General features: G+C 40.1%; 1 protein-coding gene across 3 annotated transcripts in view; it reads right to left on the bottom strand.

Annotated features, from left to right (window-relative positions):
• Nucleotides 1-6,377: 6,377 nt before the first annotated feature.
• LOC145980404 (mitochondrial enolase superfamily member 1-like) overlaps nt 6,378-20,248 on the bottom strand; it is a 53,200-nt gene continuing 39,329 nt past the window's right edge. For 2 of the 3 annotated variants that reach the window (XM_083113479.1, XM_083113478.1), the window contains exons 9-11: nt 18,367-18,538; nt 10,183-10,364; nt 6,379-6,609 (exon numbers count right to left, since the gene is read on the bottom strand). In XM_083113479.1, the coding sequence (XP_082969605.1) occupies nt 6,469-6,609; nt 10,183-10,364; nt 18,367-18,538 (495 nt within the window). In that variant the 3' untranslated portion in view covers nt 6,379-6,468. Of the gene's footprint in view, nt 6,610-10,182; nt 10,365-18,366; nt 18,539-20,248 lie in introns of all 3 variants that reach the window. The other variant, XM_083113477.1, reaches the window with a different exon arrangement.

The following is a 20,248-nucleotide window of genomic DNA, read 5'->3' as shown; positions in this document are numbered from 1 at the left end:
GTCAAAGAGTGGCAGGCCTTCAACGTTGGTCATCGCCACAGGGTTGATGAGCTCATTCGAGCAGATCAATGCAACCCCATCCAGGAAATTGCTGATGCAGTGCACATGTCCTATAGGTCAGCACAGGCGATGAATGAGAGTTTGGAATACCGTAAAGTCTGTGCTTCGTGCCACGAGATTTCAGGACCTACAGGTTAAAATAACTCTGAAATGGTGAGACAGGGAGTATTTTGTGTAATTTTTCTAAACTGGTTTTGAGGCCTGGGAAAACACTGGCACAAATGTGATGGGAACTATGTTGGTTGGTTGGTTGATTTCGTGTTTTAAGTCCACTTTATGCACAGTAAGGCTAATTGGGACTGGACCTACAGTTTCAAGTAATGGGCACTATGTGTAATGGTAACTCTGAGTAGAGGACACTATAGACAAACTATATGTATGTTCATTGTTTCAATCTTTCCATTATTAAACAAATTATACCTCAACAGGCAAAACTTATTGATGCCCCCTCGTATCAGTTGGAATGTAATTACAGATACACTGCAACCACTACATGACTAAGCTTGGCAAATGGAGATCACACTTTTGTAGGTTTCGTCTTTAAAACTGTAAGTTTGTCTTTGTGTATGCTCAAATTATGTCAGTGAAAGGGAAATGTCTGAAACTTGTAAAAGTAAAGTAAAGTGTTCCCCTGTGCTTTTCACCATTCCATGAAGGCATATAGGGGGATGTGGAGTTAGGGTCCCGCACTTCCTTGATCACGGCCAAAGGTGGGGGTGATGTGATCAGCACCATGCCTCTGGCTGCCTTTGCTCTCCAGAGTTTCTTCCAGTACCCACTTTATACGATGCTGGGTGGGTGCCGGTGGTGATTGGACAGGTGGAAAAAATCCCGGTTCTATCCTGCCGGGGATCGAACCCGGGTCTACAATTTGTAACTGATGAAAAATGTTTGCAATGTGCATAAGATTGTAACATCATCTCTCGAAATTTCAGATCTAAAATTCGTTATCATTAAGGGTGGATTTAAGGGTTGGGCCCGTGGAGCCAAGCCCTGCCCCTTGAGCATGTCATTATAAAAAAGGGTTTTGATCTAAAATATAATACTTCTATGACACGCAAACATACCTGTACTTGGCTGAAGTTGTAAAGTGGCCAAATTACTAATTGCAGCACACAGGAATGTTGAGAATTATTTGTATACACTTCAACAGCATTTAGGAAATAAAGTTTACTACAGGCGTGTAAAAGACGCTCCAACAGTCATACCTTTTTTTTTGTAATTTTCTCAGTGTAATGATTTTTCTGCAACATGTAAGTTGAGTAAACACAAGGTGTATCATTTGCGCTGTATGTTCTCACACTAATACACTTTATAGCAGTTGATCAACAAATGGACGAATGCTTCAAAGGTGAAAGGCCTCGCCTTGGTATACCACCCCTAACTGTATTGATTCAATAGAAAATAACTGAAATTTTTTTGCACCATTGAGGATCTATCGAACGAGGTGTAACAAGTGACTACAGGAAAGATTTTTTCTGATTACTATCCTGTAGTTTTACAGAAATAATATGTAAAATGTGAAAGAACTTGGTATCTTCTAATATAAAGAAAAATATATAAACCGTACATGAAAAGTGTGATAAATTTTAGTATTTTTAATTCAAATATTGAATCTAGTCAATGTTGCTCATATATATGCTAGTTGTAATTTATATAATAATGTAATATTTTGAATGCACAATCATTGCCTATAATGCACATTATCTATAATCCTTGCCAAATATTGCTCATTGTAGTCAGCAAAGTTTTTTATATGAGTTCCCACATTTTATTTTTTAATTATATAGTTCTTTTGGTAACCAAAAATCATCCAATCAATGCTTAAGAATCTTTTTGTAAATATGAATAGGACAATATAATTTTTATAAGTGTAGTAATCAAGGTGGTATACACAGTTGAAACATATATGTATATATAAGTATAATGCAATGTACATACGTGCAGTAAAAAATAAATATATTCTCATTAATAATGTAGAATTGTTCACATTATTTTATAATTGCAACAAAAAAGACAATAAACTCATATTGAAATTAATTTTGTGAGCTCTTTTTAATTTGATATGGATTGTAATCCCAAGTGGAGAAATGCTGCAAAGAAGGATTAAGGCTTGGCTAAACTTCTGGCCGAAGCCAGCAAGCCATTTTCAAAATTTCCTCTCATTTCGAAAAACCGTTATGATATTTCAAATTTTGAAAAATTATATCTGCTTAGATTTCCATCTAAAGCATTCATGTGAATTCTCATGTAGTTTGCTATCACTGTTGCCTAGATATTTGCAATAGTACAATAGGTTTACGTAGGAAAAAAAATATTTTGAATATCTAAACAGAGAAATTTAATCACAAAAATTCATGTGAATGCTTTAAAAGCAATTCCAAGCAGATATAATTTTTCGGAATTTGGAAAATCATAGCGGTTTTTCAAAATGAGAGAAAATTTCAAAAATGGCTTCCCTGGCATTGGCCAAAGGTCCACTTACTAACTTACTCTCGAGCATTCTTAAACCCGAAGGTTTATGGCTGTGCAACACAAGCCTTCCACCTGTCCCTATCCTGGGCAAGATCAATCCAATCTTTTCCATCCTTATTGATTTCCTTTAGGTCCATCTCAATGTTATCCTCCCTCCATCTTCGTCTTGGCCTTCAAGAATCCTGTTAACTCCTCTTTCCTCTCCCGTTTGTGCCACATGGCCTTCCCACCTAAGTCTTCTGATTTAATTATGCTAATACAGTGTGTCCCACTCGCAAGGGGCCCCAAAAAAAGTGTTATAAAAATCTTAATAAAAGAGGATATGAAACCAAATTTGTACATGACATACCTTTATGGTTGAGAAATGAAGGTACATTACAAGAAGTGCTGGAAGTGACCTCCCCCCACCTGTATACACAGTTCAACACGGCGCTGCATGTTCGTGAATGTTCTCACGTAACTCGTACACGTGGTACAGTGATGAAGCGTGGTTCCACTTGTCAGGATACGTGAACTCACAAAACACACGTTTATGGAGTAGTGACAACCAGCATGCAATCGTTGAGGAACCCCTTCATTCACAGAAGGTGGGTGTGTTCTGTGCATTATCACAGCGGCACATCATCGGGCCAATTTTTTTTGACACTACTGTCAACAGTGATGTGTACCAGGTATTGTTTCATGAATTTGTGAACCAGTTGGATGACGAGGAACTTACACTTGGCTGGTACCAATATGGGGCAACATGCCACATGTCTGATGCGAGTATGGCTGTGGTGGAATCATTTTTCCTTGACCGAGTGATTTTGAAAGGATTATGGCCCCCAAGGTCACCGGACTTGACCCCCACCCTGACTTTTTTCTGTGGGGTCACCTTAAAGGTAGTGTGTACAAGAACAAACCACGCACCATCGACGAGTTACGTGAGAACATCTGCCGTGAAATCCAGGCAGTCACGCCAAATACTCTGGCAGCAACATTCATGAACATGCAGCGCCGTGTTGAACTGTGTCAGTTCCAGCACTTCTTGTAATGTACCTTCATTTCTCAATCATAAAGGTATGTCATGTACAAATTTGGTTTCATATCCTCTTTTATTAAGATTTTTATAACACTTTTTCTGGGGCCCCTTACGAGTGGGACACCCTGTAATATCTTGACATGAATACATATTGATGAAAAGATTCTCTCGGGCTATCAACCAGGTAAGTTGTGGAAAGCATTCCAAGCTTTTGAGAACTAACGTCACTCTCTCCTTTCCAACTCTCCTGGTTGATAGTCTGGGAGAATATTTTCATCATTCATTGCCAGGAAAGCTTGAAGACTTACTTATGAATACATATTATGGCCAAAGGTCCAACAACTGTAATATTGAAAATACCTTTGTAGTTGAGTTCCTTCCAGATAACACATAGTGACTAATCAGAGTTCCTACTAATTCTGGCCAGAAAATTCCCTAACTTTTGTAACGTGCAAGTTTCCGCACGTTCATGACTTTCTGTAAACTTGGATTTGGGTGCGTTACACTTTACCACGACCTTTTGCACTTCACTTGATTTCCCCGACTTTTTTTTAAGGATTTTTGAGTCAGTGGGAATCCTGCAATACCAACCAGAATTCAAAACGACCCTGAAATGTAGTGACAAAATGAACGCTGGATGATTTGCCAAATTTCTATGATGAAAAAGAAATGTCTAGAACCTTTAGTGCTCAGACCATACATCAATCACTCAAAATGCTTGACCTCCAAGTTGACACTGCATTAGAATGACATGTTGAGGCATGTTCACAGCAAATGAATGAGGGAAGAATGCCACCATATTCATTGTTCAGTTTTGCTCATTTGAACATACACTTCAGATACATACTACATACTACACCAGGGTTGCCAGGTTGTCAGATGGAAAAACAGGACTAAATTGCAATCACAAGTTCGAAATAAGGGAAGAAATTGCAATGAAAAGTTGGAAATAAGGAACAAAATTGCAATGAAAATTTGGAAATAAGGGACAAAATTACAACCACAAGTTGGAAATAAGGGACAAAATTACAATCACAAGTTGGAAATAAGGGACAAGACTGCAATGACAAGTTGGAAATAAGGGGCAAAATTGCAATCACAAGTTGGAAATAAGGGACAACATTGAAATTACAGGTTGGAAATAATGGACAATATTGCAATCAGAAGTTGGAAATAAGGGACAAAATTGCAAGTTAGAAATAAAGGACAAAATTGCAACCACAAGTTGGAAATAAGGGACAACATTGCAATTACAGGTTGGAAATAACGGACAACATTGCAATCACAAGTTAGAAATAAGGGACAATATTGGAATAACAATTTGTAAATACGGGACAAAATTGCAAAAGCATAATACAAAGGCTGATTTTTTAGTAGTGGCAAGTATGCTGTTTGGAGACCATGCAACGGAGCCAGGCAAAGTTGTTTATACCAAAGGTTAGTTACATGCGTACCCTCCCTCAGAGCAAATGAACTCACTCTTCCCACTCCATGCCCGTGCGCAGTGACAACAAGAACAAAGCAGTTGTGAGCGAGCGGTCGCGGAGTGCAGTTGCGATGTTTACGAAGCAGTAGCGGAGCTGGTTATAAATTGAATGTGGTAGAGGTCGAACAGCACGACAGTGCCACCATGGACTGCAACAGGTTTATCCCTAAGATGAAGGAACCTCTTCTTGGGATTCGCTTCCGAACAGTTCAAAACATTCTTCTGGCAGTAGATCACTCTCTTCACAGTATCAACAGATTAGGCCATGCCAACAGCATCTGACGGCTTCCACATTGCTGCCAACATGTTGTATGCAACGCTGGGGACTACATCGAAGGTCTGTAAAACTTAAAACCAAGTGCCTAGAAAATAAATAGTTGCCACTACTAAAAAATCAGCCCTTGTATATAGCCTTAATAAACATTCCTACTCATCTTTCATCTTCACAACTAATAGATGTTGCAGATAATGACAATAGTTAGTTATTCTAGTGGTCTATTCCTCAAGCTTGCTGCGTTACATTTCAGCGACTCCTATGTGTTATTCAAAATTCTTTGTTGAAGTATTTTCAACTTGTTTTATATTTAATGCCACTATTCTTCAAACACAGGTGGAAACCTTTTCCGCCAATTGTGACTTGTGATATATAGACAGTCTTCTTTGAATCAGAACATTCTAATTTATGTTTTGCAGTCATCTTGAAACACACTGAACAGAACTTACAATAGCACTCACGCACTATTTGCTGGGAAGAAAGTAGTAAGAGTGCAGAGCAGGTTGCGGCATTCAGAAACATGGATACAGCCAGGAAAAATGTTATTTTCAAATGGGGCAATTGGCATCCAAGGATACTGGGAAACCCTGTACTGCACATACCACAACTTATTGAAACCATATTGTAGCAGCACTTGTAATAGATGATAAATTTGTATTTTTGTTATTTAGCATAGTTTTTCTGCTGTTTTTGGCTAATTGTGATGATGAGGATGATTTTGAGTTTGTTTTAAGTCCACTTTATGCACAGAAAAGCTGATCTGGACTAGACCTACAGTATAAAGTGGGATCCGAACTACTATGTGCCTCCATCAGGTATCGAACCAGGGACTTCTTAAATACAAGGTGATGACGTTACCATTACACCATCAGGAAGGGCCTGTGATGATGAAATTGATGAAGGGACACTTACAAAGAACACTCATGCCTAGGTCCCCGGACCAATCCTGAACTTGGGTAGAGAGATCGAAAGTTGACCTCTTAGCATGCTTGACCACCAAACCAGTAAGTAATAGGTTGCTTAGATGAAAAAATACATCTCTTCATCTATTTTTTATGTATAATATCTATTTATGTATTAATACATTGTCATTTTTGTGCATGTCTTACATAATAATTCCCTTTTCTCTCACCCCATTTCTCAAAATGGCCTTTAAAGAGGTGTTCCTCCACATGGCAAATTACGGGGATCTTGAAAGAGACCTGCAGCAAATAATTCTTTCCATTTCTCTCCATACGGGTACTCGTGCACTACCAGGTCTGAAGACTTCATTTCTGTACTGTAGCCAGGTGCCTGAAAGAAGGATCAAAATATACATTAACCCTTTCTGCCCAGGACTTAAATCACTCAGCAGTTAGTGTTTTCTGGTTATATCAAACACATCTATATTTTTAAATCTACAGAATATATTTAAATCAAAATGCATTCTAGACGCATTATGTTTATAAATCAATTCCAACCGATACTTTCCGATACCGATAGTACTGTTATCGGCTGATACCGATACATCGTCATCAGTATCGGCTCAGTCCTAGTTTAAAAATTATGTGCACACCTACCTTAACATCCTGCTCTGTTTTACCTTTGGCATGTGGTAAAAAGGACACAATCTGATTACAATTGGTGACTGGTTTTAATAACACATTTAGCAAACTTGAAACTAGTTTTTTGCCTCGAAAATGTAAGCCAAGTGGTCTGAAAATCTGTCCTTGGTGGGTCTTTACATTTCCTCTATACTTTCTCTGGAACTTGCATTTTATATTGCAGATACCAGAGTTCAAGAGATTTTTGTAGTAAGTTTCAAAACCTGATAAGTTTTGTCTTATAGTCTTTCTAGGTTTGTAAGCACACTGTACTTGCATTTTTTTAGAATGCATTGTGTTTTTTTGTGTGTTTCTTTGACATGTATTGTCAGAAAACCTCTTGTTTATTTTTAGACGCAACAAAAGGTTAATTTTCATTTCTATTCACGTTCACCTTTTTGTAGGTTGTGGTCTATGATATCAGGTCTGTAACCCCTTGTCATCTAAAATTAAGCAAACATAATTACGGAAAACTTCTAAACTGAATGACAAACACTCAATGACCCTAGTGTGGGTGGCGGTAGAAAAAGACCATCCATTCCCAACACGAGAAGGCCATTAATCTGCCACTGCATTACACAATTACAGTATTGCAGTTGAAAATTAATAAAACATTCACAAACATGTGTTGGTGAGTGCTATGCCAATTCCATGTGTAATGGTGGTATGAATGGAACGTGTGCCCTGTGAGATGGAGGAGGATGGCAGAAAAGATACAAGAAAGTGGAAAGAACCATCTGGGGCCATCATTAAAAGTACCACCCTTTGTCTTGTATTTGAGTTCGAGTTCTTAAGTCCTCTTTATGCACAGAAAGGCTAATTGGGACTGGACCTACAGTTTAAAGTGGGATCCGAAGCACTATGTACCTCCACCGGGCATAGAACCTGGGACCCCTTGATTACAAGGTGACGATGTTACCACTACGCCATTGAAGAGGCTCCCTATGTCTTGTATGACTGAGGAAAAAAAACCTTGGTTAGGGATTGGAAGTAGCACCAGCCTCAATATATTCTTACAACCAAGGAGAAATTACATAGAAAACTATTACAAGTGTTGTCAAATTAATTAGATCTTATATCACCCATAATAAACAATATTAGAGATTAGTATCTGCTTACTTTCTAATTAGTTATTGGACACTTGCTTATTTTTTAAGCACAATACTTTCAAACAGTCTTCATTACATGAGATGACAAGGATGATAAATCTGATGTAGGGACGGTCACAGGTTAGTTTTGAATCTTTTTATTTTCTTCTTTTTCCTGTTTTTTCTATTTGGTTTGTAACATGCAGTGTTACTGTACTGCATTTTGTAATATTACAAATTGCTTGTCAATCAATGAAGCTTGTAAATTAAACGTTTTTGAGTATGTTATGAATAAAATTGAATTGAATTGTTGTTTTAAGTCTAATTTACGAACAGATAGGCTAATCGGAACTGGACCTACAGTTTAAAGTGGGATCCAAACCACAGTGCAATGTGCCTTGACTGGGTATTGAACCAGGGACCCCTTTATTACAAGGCAACTACAACATCAAGGAGGTCCGAGTACATGGTGATCTGTTTCAGATGTCAGAAAAGTAAAACGTTACATACAAGAGGTTAATGCACATATCTCTGAGTAGATTTCAGTGGTGTGCATACAAGGTAAGCTACCGAAGCACTGCTTTGGCATGCAATTCGAATTTTGCACAATTCCCAGGATACTTAGACTCCCCGAAAGTGTCGAGAGGCATTTTTGCGGAGCCCGTGAAAGACTAAAATGTCGCAAAGCAGTGGAGTGCGGTGTTTTTATCAAGGCAAGCCTGCCCCTTGATGTGCTATTGTTTATTTAAAAATTATATATTCAGTGCTTCGGCTAATTAAATGGTCACTGCACACTACTGGTTGTAATATAAGCAGAAAGGATGCAGTGGTGGCTGCGTAATACATGCTACCGTGCTATAGCATGTTACTCAATTTACTAAAATGAAAAGAAAGAAAGGGACACATTTCATAGATTGAAGGAGTTTAAAAAAAACCTGTGAAATGAAACTTCTCATGTTAAGAGGCTCAAAAATTTGCAGTGTGCTATGTATTTTCCGTATGCTGTTAAGCTACAACGAATACCGTGCTATTGGCTTCATAGCATGTTTTTGAAACCTCACGGCATGCCGAATCTGGCTGAATGACCCTTGGTTCTGTGAGGGAGGTAGGGTCGGAGCCAATCAGCTCGGGAAATCTGTCTGCTAGCATGCTACAAAGATCCACAGCATGGTAAGTGTTGTCATCTCAGTATAAGAAGAAAGTTTGCGGATAGCTTTACAGAATCAGCAGACATGAATTTTTTCGTGTGGTTCATGGTCATGCGTGTATGGAGCAGTCATTGTAAATAATCAGTTGTGCTCTCTTGTTCCAAGCAGTGGCGTACGAGAGTTTGGGACTAGGAAATTGATGGGGGCTACATCCTATTTCCAAATTTTGAGTTTCGGATGAAGGCAGCAGAGCTCGGAAACAAACAAAAAAAAAAAAAAACAGTGTTAAATGCAAACACCCCTTAAAATGATCTCAGATTGCCATTTTTGTCTTAGAATAGCTTTTGAAATGAAGGTTTAAATCGGTGATTGCAAAATATTTTATAGTTTATTCCAGCCGTACGTAGAAAGCAGCTATGTGATACAAGACCTTTACAATTCCAGACACCTCGGGAAAAAAAACCTGTGTACGCTAGCGGCTCCAAGAGTGTGTAAATGTGTATGTGTTTGGGGGGGGGGGTATAATTGTAAATGCAAGAAACAACATCTACCTGTAGCACGCATCTACGAGCCACCACTGAAAGGATGTAAGTTTCGACTGAGTGGAGGTTTACAGACTTAGCTGCGTTGTGGTGCTAGCATACATGGTAGACATAGCATGTACAGTATGTCGTATGATATGCGAAATGTTCATGTGTTACATGCACGCTAGCACATGTGTTTGACCTGTGGCTGATTTCTGTAAACCTCCACTCAGTCGAAACTTACATCCTTTCTGCTTATATGACAACAAATTGCTCTGAGATACGTACATAATAATTTACTTTCTGACATCTGAAACAGATCATCCTGTATTATTAACTTTCTGAGGTTTGTGTTATCTAATAAACTTTGCTACCCTGGATGTAGCAAAATATTGAACGAGTTTCCAATATCAAGTTCTATGTATCTTCTTTGCACTATTAATAACTTTACATTGACGCAGTACAAATATTGTGTTTAAAAAACAATTACATGTTTGTGACATTGATATGTGATTGTACTTACTGTTGGGGCTATATAGTGAGCTTGTTTAACGACTGTCGGGTTAACGAAATGTTCATGCTGTTGATCTACATATTCCACCATTCTCTTTTCCGTTGTTCCACTTAAGCAGATGTAATCAAAGATTTGCAGGTGCTGCACCATCTCACACAGTCCAACTCCTCCCGCATGAGGGCAAACAGGAACTGACAAAACAAAAGAACATCAATAAATAGCGATGAGTTTTATTTTACTTCATTGATATGAAATTACACATCCTAAGGTAGAGTTCTGACAGCGTAATGCAATAGGTTCAGCTTAAGTGTGATTCCTTGCAGATGGCTCACAGATTTAAGCTGGAAACAATTCTGAATAGTTGGCATGGCATCACACCAGCCCACGGTTTTAATGGAGAGAGCTTATTAGAATAGCAGTTTGTGGTGGTGTTTCTGGAGCATGGCTTAGCTGATACTGGCTCCTTGAGGATATTTAAGGATTAGCTGGTACTGGCTGCTCAAGGATAATTGAGGTCTAGCTGGTACTGGCTGATCAAGGAACATTGAGGTATAGCTGGTATTGGCTGATCAAGGATAATTGAGGTCTAGCTGCTACTGGCTGCTCAAGGGTCATTGAGGTCTAGCTGGTATTGGCTGCTCAAGGATAATTGAGGTCTAGATGCTACTGGCTGCTCAAGGGTCATTGAGGTCTAGCTGGTACTGGCAGCTCAAGGAACATTGAGGTTTAGCTGGTATTGGCTGCTCAAGGATAATTGAGGTCTAGCTGGTACTGGCTGCTCAAGGAACATTGAGGTTTAGCTGGTATTGGCTGCTCAAGGATAATTGAGGTCTAGCTGCTACTGGCTGCTCAAGGGTCATTGAGGTCTAGCTGGTATTGGCTGCTCAAGGATAATTGAGGTCTAGCTGGTACTGGTTGCTCAAGGATAATTGAGGTCTAGCTGGTACTGCCTGCTCAAGGATAATTGAGGTCTAGCTGCTACTGGCTGCTCAAGGATAATTGAGGTCTAGCTGGTATTGGCTGCTCAAGGATAATTGAGGTCTAGCTGGTACTGCCTGCTCAAGGGTCATTGAGGTCTAGCTGGTATTGGCTGCTCAAGGATAATTGAGGTCTAGCAGGTACTGGCTGCTCAAGGAACATTGAGGTCTAGCTGGTATTGGCTGCTCAAGGATAATTGAGGTCTACCTGCTACTGGCTGATCAAGGGTCATTGAGGTCTAGCTGGTATTGGCTGCTCAAGGATAATTGAGGTCTAGCTGGTATTGGCTGCTCAAGGATAATTGAGGTCTAGCTGCTACTGGCTGCTCAAGGAACATTGAGGTTTAGCTGGTATTGGCTGCTCAAGGATAATTGAGGTCTAGCTGCTACTGGCTGCTCAAGGGTCATTGAGGTCTAGCTGGTATTGGCTGCTCAAGGATAATTGAGGTCTAGCTGCTACTGGCTGCTCAAGGAACATTGAGGTTTAGCTGGTACTGGCTGCTCAAGGAACATTGAGGTCTAGCTTCTACTGGCTGCTCAAGGGTCATTGAGGTCTAGCTGCTACTGGCTGCTCGAGGAACATTGAGGTTTAGCTGGTATTGGCTGCTCAAGGATCATTGAGGTCTAGGTGGTATTGGCTGCTCAAGGAACATTGAGGTTTAGCTGGTATTGGCTGCTCAAGGATAATTGAGGTCTAGCTGGTACTGGCTGCTCAAGGAACATTGAGGTTTAGTTGGTATTGGCTGCTCAAGGATAATTGAGGTCTAGCTGGTACTGGCTGCTCAAGGAACATTGAGGTTTAGCTGGTATTGGCTTCTCAAGGATAATTGAGGTCTAGCTGCTACTGGCTGCTCAAGGGTCATTGAGGTCTAACTGGTATTGGCTGCTCAAAGATAATTGAGGTCTAGCTGCTACTGGCTGCTCAAGGGTCATTGAGGTCTAGCTGGGACTGTCTGCTCAAGGAACATTGAGGTTTAGCTGGTATTGGCTGCTCAAGGATAATTGAGGTCTAGCTGCTACTGGCTGCTCAAGGAACATTGAGGTTTAGCTGGTATTGGCTGCTCAAGGATAATTGAGGTCTAGCTGCTACTGGCTGCTCAAGGGTCATTGAGGTCTAGCTGGTATTGGCTGCTCAAGGATAATTGAGGTCTAGCTGCTACTGGCTGCTCAAGGAACATTGAGGTTTAGCTGGTACTGGCTGCTCAAGGAACATTGAGGTCTAGCTTCTACTGGCTGCTCAAGGGTCATTGAGGTCTAGCTGCTACTGGCTGCTCAAGGAACATTGAGGTTTAGCTGGTATTGGCTGCTCAAGGATAATTGAGGTCTAGCTGCTACTGGCTGCTCAAGGGTCATTGAGGTCTAGCTGGTATTGGCTGCTCAAGGATAATTGAGGTCTAGCTGCTACTGGCTGCTCAAGGAACATTGAGGTTTAGCTGGTATTGGCTGCTCAAGGATAATTGAGGTCTAGCTGCTACTGGCTGCTCAAGGTCATTGAGGTCTAGCTGGTATTGGCTGCTCAAGGATAATTGAGGTCTAGCTGCTACTGGCTGCTCAAGGAACATTGAGGTTTAGCTGGTACTGGCTGCTCAAGGAACATTGAGGTTTAGCTGGTATTGGCTGCTCAAGGATAATTGAGGTCTAGCTGCTACTGGCTGCTCAAGGAACATTGAGGTTTAGCTGGTATTGGCTGCTCAAGGATAACTGATGTCTTGCTGCTACTGGCTGCTCAAGGGTCATTGAGGTCTAGCTGGTATTGGCTGCTCAAGGATAATTGAGGTCTAGCTGCTACTGGCTGCTCAAGGAACATTGAGGTTTAGCTGGTACTGGCTGCTCAAGGAACATTGAGGTCTAGCTGCTACTGGCTGCTCAAGGGTCATTGAGGTCTAGCTGGTACTGGCTGCTCAAGGACAGCTGGCTGTTAAGGACAAAAGCCCAAAACCAGTTTTAATTCTCAAGGATGCATTCTGGTCATTCTGCTCAAGTGCCAATCTGAACCAACATGTATCGAACTGAACTAGATGCTCATAATGGGTTTACTCACCATTTGATTGCCTTAAAGTAAAAATTTTCAAATCTGTGCCAAGCCAAGCCATGCCGACCTGTACCAACTAAGTATTCATAATGGGTTTTACGCATTATGGCATGTACACAGGGGGGGGGGGGGGGGTCTTAACACCTCCTCAATTGGCCTTGCATTCCTAACAAAAATGAACATCAAATGCAGAAAAAGGTGGCAAGTTATACAATTGCCACACTTGGCTACTAAGAAAGAAGACATCACACATCCCTTTTACAAAAATCCTGGACAAACTACTCATGCTACACTCCACCACCAGGCCATGGCCACGTACTGGGCCTGGCATATATTATATCAGGCTGTAATAAGATCCAGTAGTTGACAATTAATTTAAACTTAATTTTATACTTCCAATGCAAAAGGAGTGGGAATAAGGCAAAGGGGGAGACCAAGATGTCGGTGGAAAGAGCAGATAGCAGAGAGTGTTAGGAGAAGAGGACAAGATTGGAACACCATGGGAAGAGAGGAGTGGTGGAAGACCAGGGAAAAATGGAAAGGCTTGACTTCTATGTTGACCCAGCCAGAGTCAGAAAATGGCGAAGGATGATGGTGATTTATATTTGTAAACAAGCCTATATAAAGGGTGTTTCATAAAGTGCGCAGTTTTTGAAAATGCAATAACTCAGTCAAAATTACACGAAAGTTGACATTTTTATTTTTATTATTTTACACATTCACTACGATTTAATAATTGAAAAGTGAAAAGTGTCCGGCATATGCCACCTCCATTTTGTAAGCAGGCAGTAACACGATCTGTGAAGTTCACCATGACTCTTGTGCAGACGTCTCTGTCGATTGAACCAATTACCCGTTGGATTTCCCCTCTTCAATTCGGGGATTGTTTGAGGTTTGTTCATGTACACTTGTGACTTCACATAACTCTATAAAAAGAAATCATGTGGGGTGAGGTCGACCTCGGAGGCCACTCCTTGTCACCATGAAGTGAGATAACGTGGCCAGGAAACTTTTCTTGCAGTAAGGTTATTGTCTCTTTGGATGTGTGGCAGGTAGCCCCATCCTGCTGAAACCACATACTCACGGTATCCAGTTCATCCAGAGCAGGCCACACGAAATTTCTGATCATGTCCCGATAATGAGGACCGTTTACTGAAACTGCATTTTCATTCCCATCTTCAAAAAAGAAGGGGCCAATCACACCTCCTGACCAAAATCCACACCAAACTGTGACACATAGCGAATGCATTTGTTTTTCCTGGATCACTCTGGTGTTTTCTTTAGCCCAAATGCGACAATTCTGTTTGTTAACAAAACCTGAGAGGTGGAAATGTGCCTCGTCACTGATTACTTTACTTGCAAAATTCCCGTTCTCTTCTTGTTTTGTCACAAACCACTGTGCAAAATTTCTTCTTTTCGCATGATCTCTTGCGTCAACTGAACCTTGTAAGGGTGCATATGAAGGTGTTCTTTCAGTATTCGTTGCACTGAGGATACCGATATTCCCAACTGCTGTGAACGACGGTGAAGTGACTTAGCAGGGCTAATATTCACACTGTCTTGTACTACTGCAATGTTTTCATCTGTGCGACGACTACGTTTTCGCTCAGGCGAATTTATGGTTGCAACTGACCCGGATATCTCAAATTTCTTCACCAACCTCCTAACTGTTGTTGCAGTGGGGGCATTGTTACGTCCGAAGATCGCGCGAAGATTACGAACTGTCTGTGCACAAGACTGTAATGTGTTTCAAGACAACGACGCGTTGCTAGATAGTGAACGGCTCCATGGTAACTCAACTGAACAAATGTCAACAAATAAGGTAAAAAAAAAAAAAAAGGTAAAGTGCTCCCCTGTGCATAGCACCATGCCATGAAGGTGTATAGGGGGTGTGGGGGTAACGCCCCACACTTTCTTGATCCGGTCGTGAGTGGGGGTGATGTGATCAGCATCACGCCCCTGACCGCCTTTACCCCCCAGGGTTTCCCCCAGGTACCCATGTTATTCGACGCTGGGTGGGCGCCGGGGCCGCTTCCAACGTTAGAAAAGTTCCCGGATTTGAACTGACCGGGGATAGAACCCGGGACCTTTAGCATGGTAGTCAGACGCGTTACCGACTGAGCCACCGCGGCCAAATTGCTCAAGTAATAATCGGAGTGATCAGATATTACGAAAATGATAAGAACAGTGTTGCCAACCTTCAAAAAAAAATGACAAGCAATTTAAAAACTGCGCACTTTATGAAACACCCTTTATAAGCGAACTACTTGGGCCATTCAAAAATGATTGATACTGTATTTTTTCTTCACACTAAAAATTTATTTTAAACAAAGAGAGAGTACACATTATATACACACCAATGTCTATGCACCTTTACCATCGTTCCAGCTGTTTTTGTATTGCCGCAGCAAACCATTCTTTGGGGTTATCCCGGCTCCAATTTTGGACAGCCAACTGAAGCCCATCACTGTACATGCCTCTTTCATTGCATCAAACAGAGCATCAAGTCGCTCCGGTTAGAGTTTGGACTTGAGGAACCCCAGACTTTTCGTCTCCACTTGTGCTAGTGTGAAAGGGGGGGAAAGCGATGTTGCCAAACGTCTGAGATTCTGATTTTTTTTTTCCAGTTGTACAGGACATCTTTTCCTGTCAACATGCACCCTTCGCTTGCTCGCATTTCAGGCAGAGGCAGGGAGGCAGAGACCCAAGCATTCGCTTGCTAAACCGAGGCAACCGGCTTCGCCGTGCTTGGCCTTTTTGGGGGTGGATTCTCTCGAGGGGGGAGGGGGGGGAGATGAGCTGAAAACTTGGAATTATTGCGAATGGTTAGAATTCTTTCTAGGGTATTGTGGAGACTGTTCGTATGAACATACTGCAATCAAGGTTTAGGGTCCAGTTACTTGTCGTGGCATATTTCGTTTTGCTTGCCAGTTAAAATTGCATGTCGAGTTCCGATTACTCAATATTATCCATAGTTTATATTAATTTCATTGTTGTCTACACAGCGATATCAAATAGTGAATTGTAAATTGATTGGAAGTGAACGAACATTATGTGTTTTACTGATATCCTCACAAGAGTATCTACAGCATGTTTAGTAAGATCCTGATATTTAGGTTGAATTCAGAATTTATGTGATATAGAATGGGTGGTTGGGTCGAGGGGGGACTCATGGGGCTGCAGTTCCCTCCCAAAATTTTGAGAAATTCAAAAGTTTCAACTAAAAGTATAAAAAAATCAGGAAAACCAAATTGGTAACTGAAGAACGTCTTAAATCAACCTCCCAAATATCATTTTTGTCTTTAAACCACTTTTAACCGTGGTATCAGTATCGGAAGATATCGGTTGGATTATATTTATCGACACCGGCTGATACTTTTCCAACATTTTAATCTTTCGCGAGGCTTGCAAATATGCAGCAAGCACTTTCAGGGTGTCCTTGAATTTATGCATAATTCCAAGTTTCCTTTATTTTGAACCAATGTTGTATGGAAAAGTGTATTTTGTGATTACGTAATAGTATTTTCAGATTTTGATGTAATTCTTACGTTTAGAGCACAAGCCTAATAAATTGATACACACAATTGGAAGTATTTACTTACACACTAATATTAGTCAATATTTTGAACAGCTTTTAATTAATACGCGTCATTTTCAAACAAGGGTATCGGTGAGATAGGTAAGAGAATCAGCATGGGTGTGGATATCCATTCAACTCTAATAATTATGAAATGTTTTATTACTTATTCCACCCCACGGGAAAAAATGCAGCTTTGTAACATCCACATTTACAATTCCAACCCTCCGAAATAAAATCCTGCTTACTCCAGTGGTACTATAGCATATTATGATGCGTCTGTCTCCATTAAGCGGGACTTTTCCTTCCCGACTGACAGCACGGACGTTCTGATAATGCCCAGAGCAGCTGCTGTTCTCCCAATCACTTTTTTTAAACGGAATCAAAGGGCCATTATTATCTCTTTCATTTTCAAAATAATCTCGCACTGCACTTACTAATTCACGAGTCTGGCCACGCAGAGGAATACCATGCCCGACAACTTTTTTTTTCTTCCGATTTCGCCGATGTATTCACGTTAGGCTCATCATCTTTCAGTATAAAAATCACAGATACGAAAAAAAAAACACAAACAAACCACACAATAACGCCGAACTTTTGCTGTCAGGCATACACTTGGCAACGCAGAATACCACGAGAATTCCCCCTCACCACGGCAACTGGTCAAAGCCGAATGGTTCAGCGGTTCACGTGACCCTCCCTAACTTTTGACAGAAAAGACAAAAATAGAATTTCCAAGTCCATTCTTTGGGCGGAAGCATTTTAGTAGCTAAGTGCAAGATGTATCCTAGCGCATCCAGGTTAGCAATGGTGTGGTGACTAACATATGCTCACACATGCCCAACATAGTTCTGCATTCCCACACATAGCTGCTAACCTCATGTGGATGTCCTAACCAGCCACTTCTTTCCTCCAAAGGAACCACGCTGTCCATTGTCCTGCTTCCATATTTTCTCAGTCTGTCCACAAATGCACCTGCATGCCTGCACAAATAATACAGCACTGTTCTTCCTGTACGATGTAGCAACATCAACTGGTGACAATAAGTGACACTATAGCCTGCCTGCCTTCAGACACACACCAGCCAAGCATTTCAAACTGCTACATTTCTGAAGTTATGAGGGTAGTGTCAATCATTTTTGAACGACCTAAATATTAATATAGCTATCTATTTCTATGTCATCATATATTTATTAATATTTAATTTCAAGGGTACCTATTAATTAATATATATAGTTTAAAAAATAGCTGTTGAGATTGGGGCATCGAGTTTTAAAAAAAATGATTTACCAGGCCGCTGTCTCACAAAGATTGAGAACCACTACTCTACACTTTCCCAAGTTGTAACTTAAACACGTAAATACACTGATATTCGTTATTTAAGCATATTTTGTCTGTGTTGATTGCTTTCATAATTATAATGAACCAATGCTATTCTCGAGATGGACAAAAGCTAACAAAAACTTTGAACAAAAGATTGTAAACAGTTATGCCACCCCTACAAAATGTATCAAGTTTGAACCACACTGACTAAAATATATGTACAAGTGTCTTCTAGTAGAAGGAATAAATGCCATTACAATATTTAAATTTCAATACATACTAACCGCCTAGTTTTTTAGCCATGAAATAAACTGACAATATTTCATTGACACCTCCTAATCTGCAAGAGTCAATTTGGCAAAACTGGATGGCTCCTGCTTGCAGAAATTGCTTGAACATTACTCGGTTGCTACACATTTCTCCAGTTGCCACTCCAATGCCATATGGTTTCAATGCCTGTTATAGAAATGAATCATTATTTCATTTTAACAACAAATAAAAAGGACATACAGTGGAACTTCGATTTTATGTTTTTCCGGGAACCAAGCAGAAAAAACTTAAAATGCGGGAAAATGTGAAATCCGGGAACGTAACATCAAGGTTCCACTGTAATTATTTGCGAACACTGTTTGTAGCCGAGATTCGGGATAGTCTCTGCACAGATCGTAATCACCAAAGAGACAAAATAATATGTCTCAATTTGAAGCTTAACAAAATTTTACATAAAATGAATATTTTATGTACTTTTCGTGGTTTCAGACATTAAGAACTTCAATATCTTACATTTTAAGCAACTTTTCTATTTCGCTAATTATGACAATGAAGATGAATGATGATTAACTTAAGGATACAAAGAAACAATCCTGCCCATGCCAGTACTGGAACCTGGAATCTCTGGTGGTAAGATCATAAGTCCACAAATTGATGTACTTAGCCACCAAGGTGGAAGCAACAAGATATCACCCACATTGTAGGAGTCCTCCTGGACACTAGACTGACATCTGGTAAGTGTTCAGTTCTATAAGATTGGAATCAAGTAGAAGTGTAGCATATTAACCTGTTCTTTATTGATATCAGCCAACACAGGCAGACTGGTATTTTTGTATATTGCTAAAGTTGCCAATAACATTACTGATCCCGTATTTCTATAAATTACCTGAATTTGATGTGCAATTCGGCCAGTTTCTTACTGTTTATATAAATATAAAGGCAAAATTCATAAACCTTGTTTTATAAAGTTAATTTATGAATATGAAATTACTATTTAAAAAGGAAAACACATGCAGTCACCTGGTTGGTTACCTGTATAATTGAAAATTGTACGAAGACAAAGGTTGTCTTAGAAACTCAGTTGTTTGAGAACAGAATTCAATTGTCCCAGGTTAAAATTCTAGCCAAAGTACAGTGCGTTCAATTTGGCTCGGGGCTGAGATAGCACATAACTGCAGACAGCAAGGCATGGCCCAGATTCCAGCATATTCGATCCATAACATCTTGTTAATTTTTACGCACATATCTTCAGAATGCAGACATTATATTTATATTTATAATTCCCTTGCGTTGGAGCTCCAGGTAGAGAAACAGAACAGTTAGGCAACTTTTAAGAGAAACTGGATCATTGAACGCTAGAATTGCTGACCGAAAAAGAATTCTAATGGAAGAAAGCCTCGATGAAGTTGGAGCATCATTAGAACATTCTCCAAATAAATCCCTACATCATGTTTCACAAGAAGTAGGCGTTTCAAAAATATCAGCCCATACCGCTACTAAAGTGTTGAAACTGAAACCTTACAAAGTTACTATAGTGCAAGAATTACAGCCATGCGACAACTTATTTGTGGGGAACCCTAAAAATAGTCTACAGAAACAATCCCCACACTATAGATAAACTATAAGAACAGAACTTACAAGAATTACGGAAGAGAAATTTTTGCGTATCAATCAAACATTTCGTGAAAAGATGCCGGGAATGTGTGAATGCAGTTGGCGACCACTTTGAACAACTCTTATAACACAGGATAGTACTCATTATGCAATATAAATATAATTGTCTGCATGCTGAAGATATGTGCGTAAAAATAAGTGGGATGTTATGGCCTTGCCTCGCCATCTGCAGTCATGTGTTACATCTGCAGTCATGTGTTATCTTGGGCCCAAACCAAACTG

The sequence above is a fragment of the Lepisma saccharinum genome, chromosome 27 (assembly GCF_977018435.1).
Source record: "Lepisma saccharinum chromosome 27, izLepSacc3.1, whole genome shotgun sequence".
Taxonomy (NCBI): Eukaryota; Metazoa; Arthropoda; class Insecta; order Zygentoma; family Lepismatidae; genus Lepisma; species Lepisma saccharinum.
The sequence above is the reverse complement of the archived record's forward strand: the minus strand, read 5'-3'. Positions and strand labels throughout refer to the sequence as shown.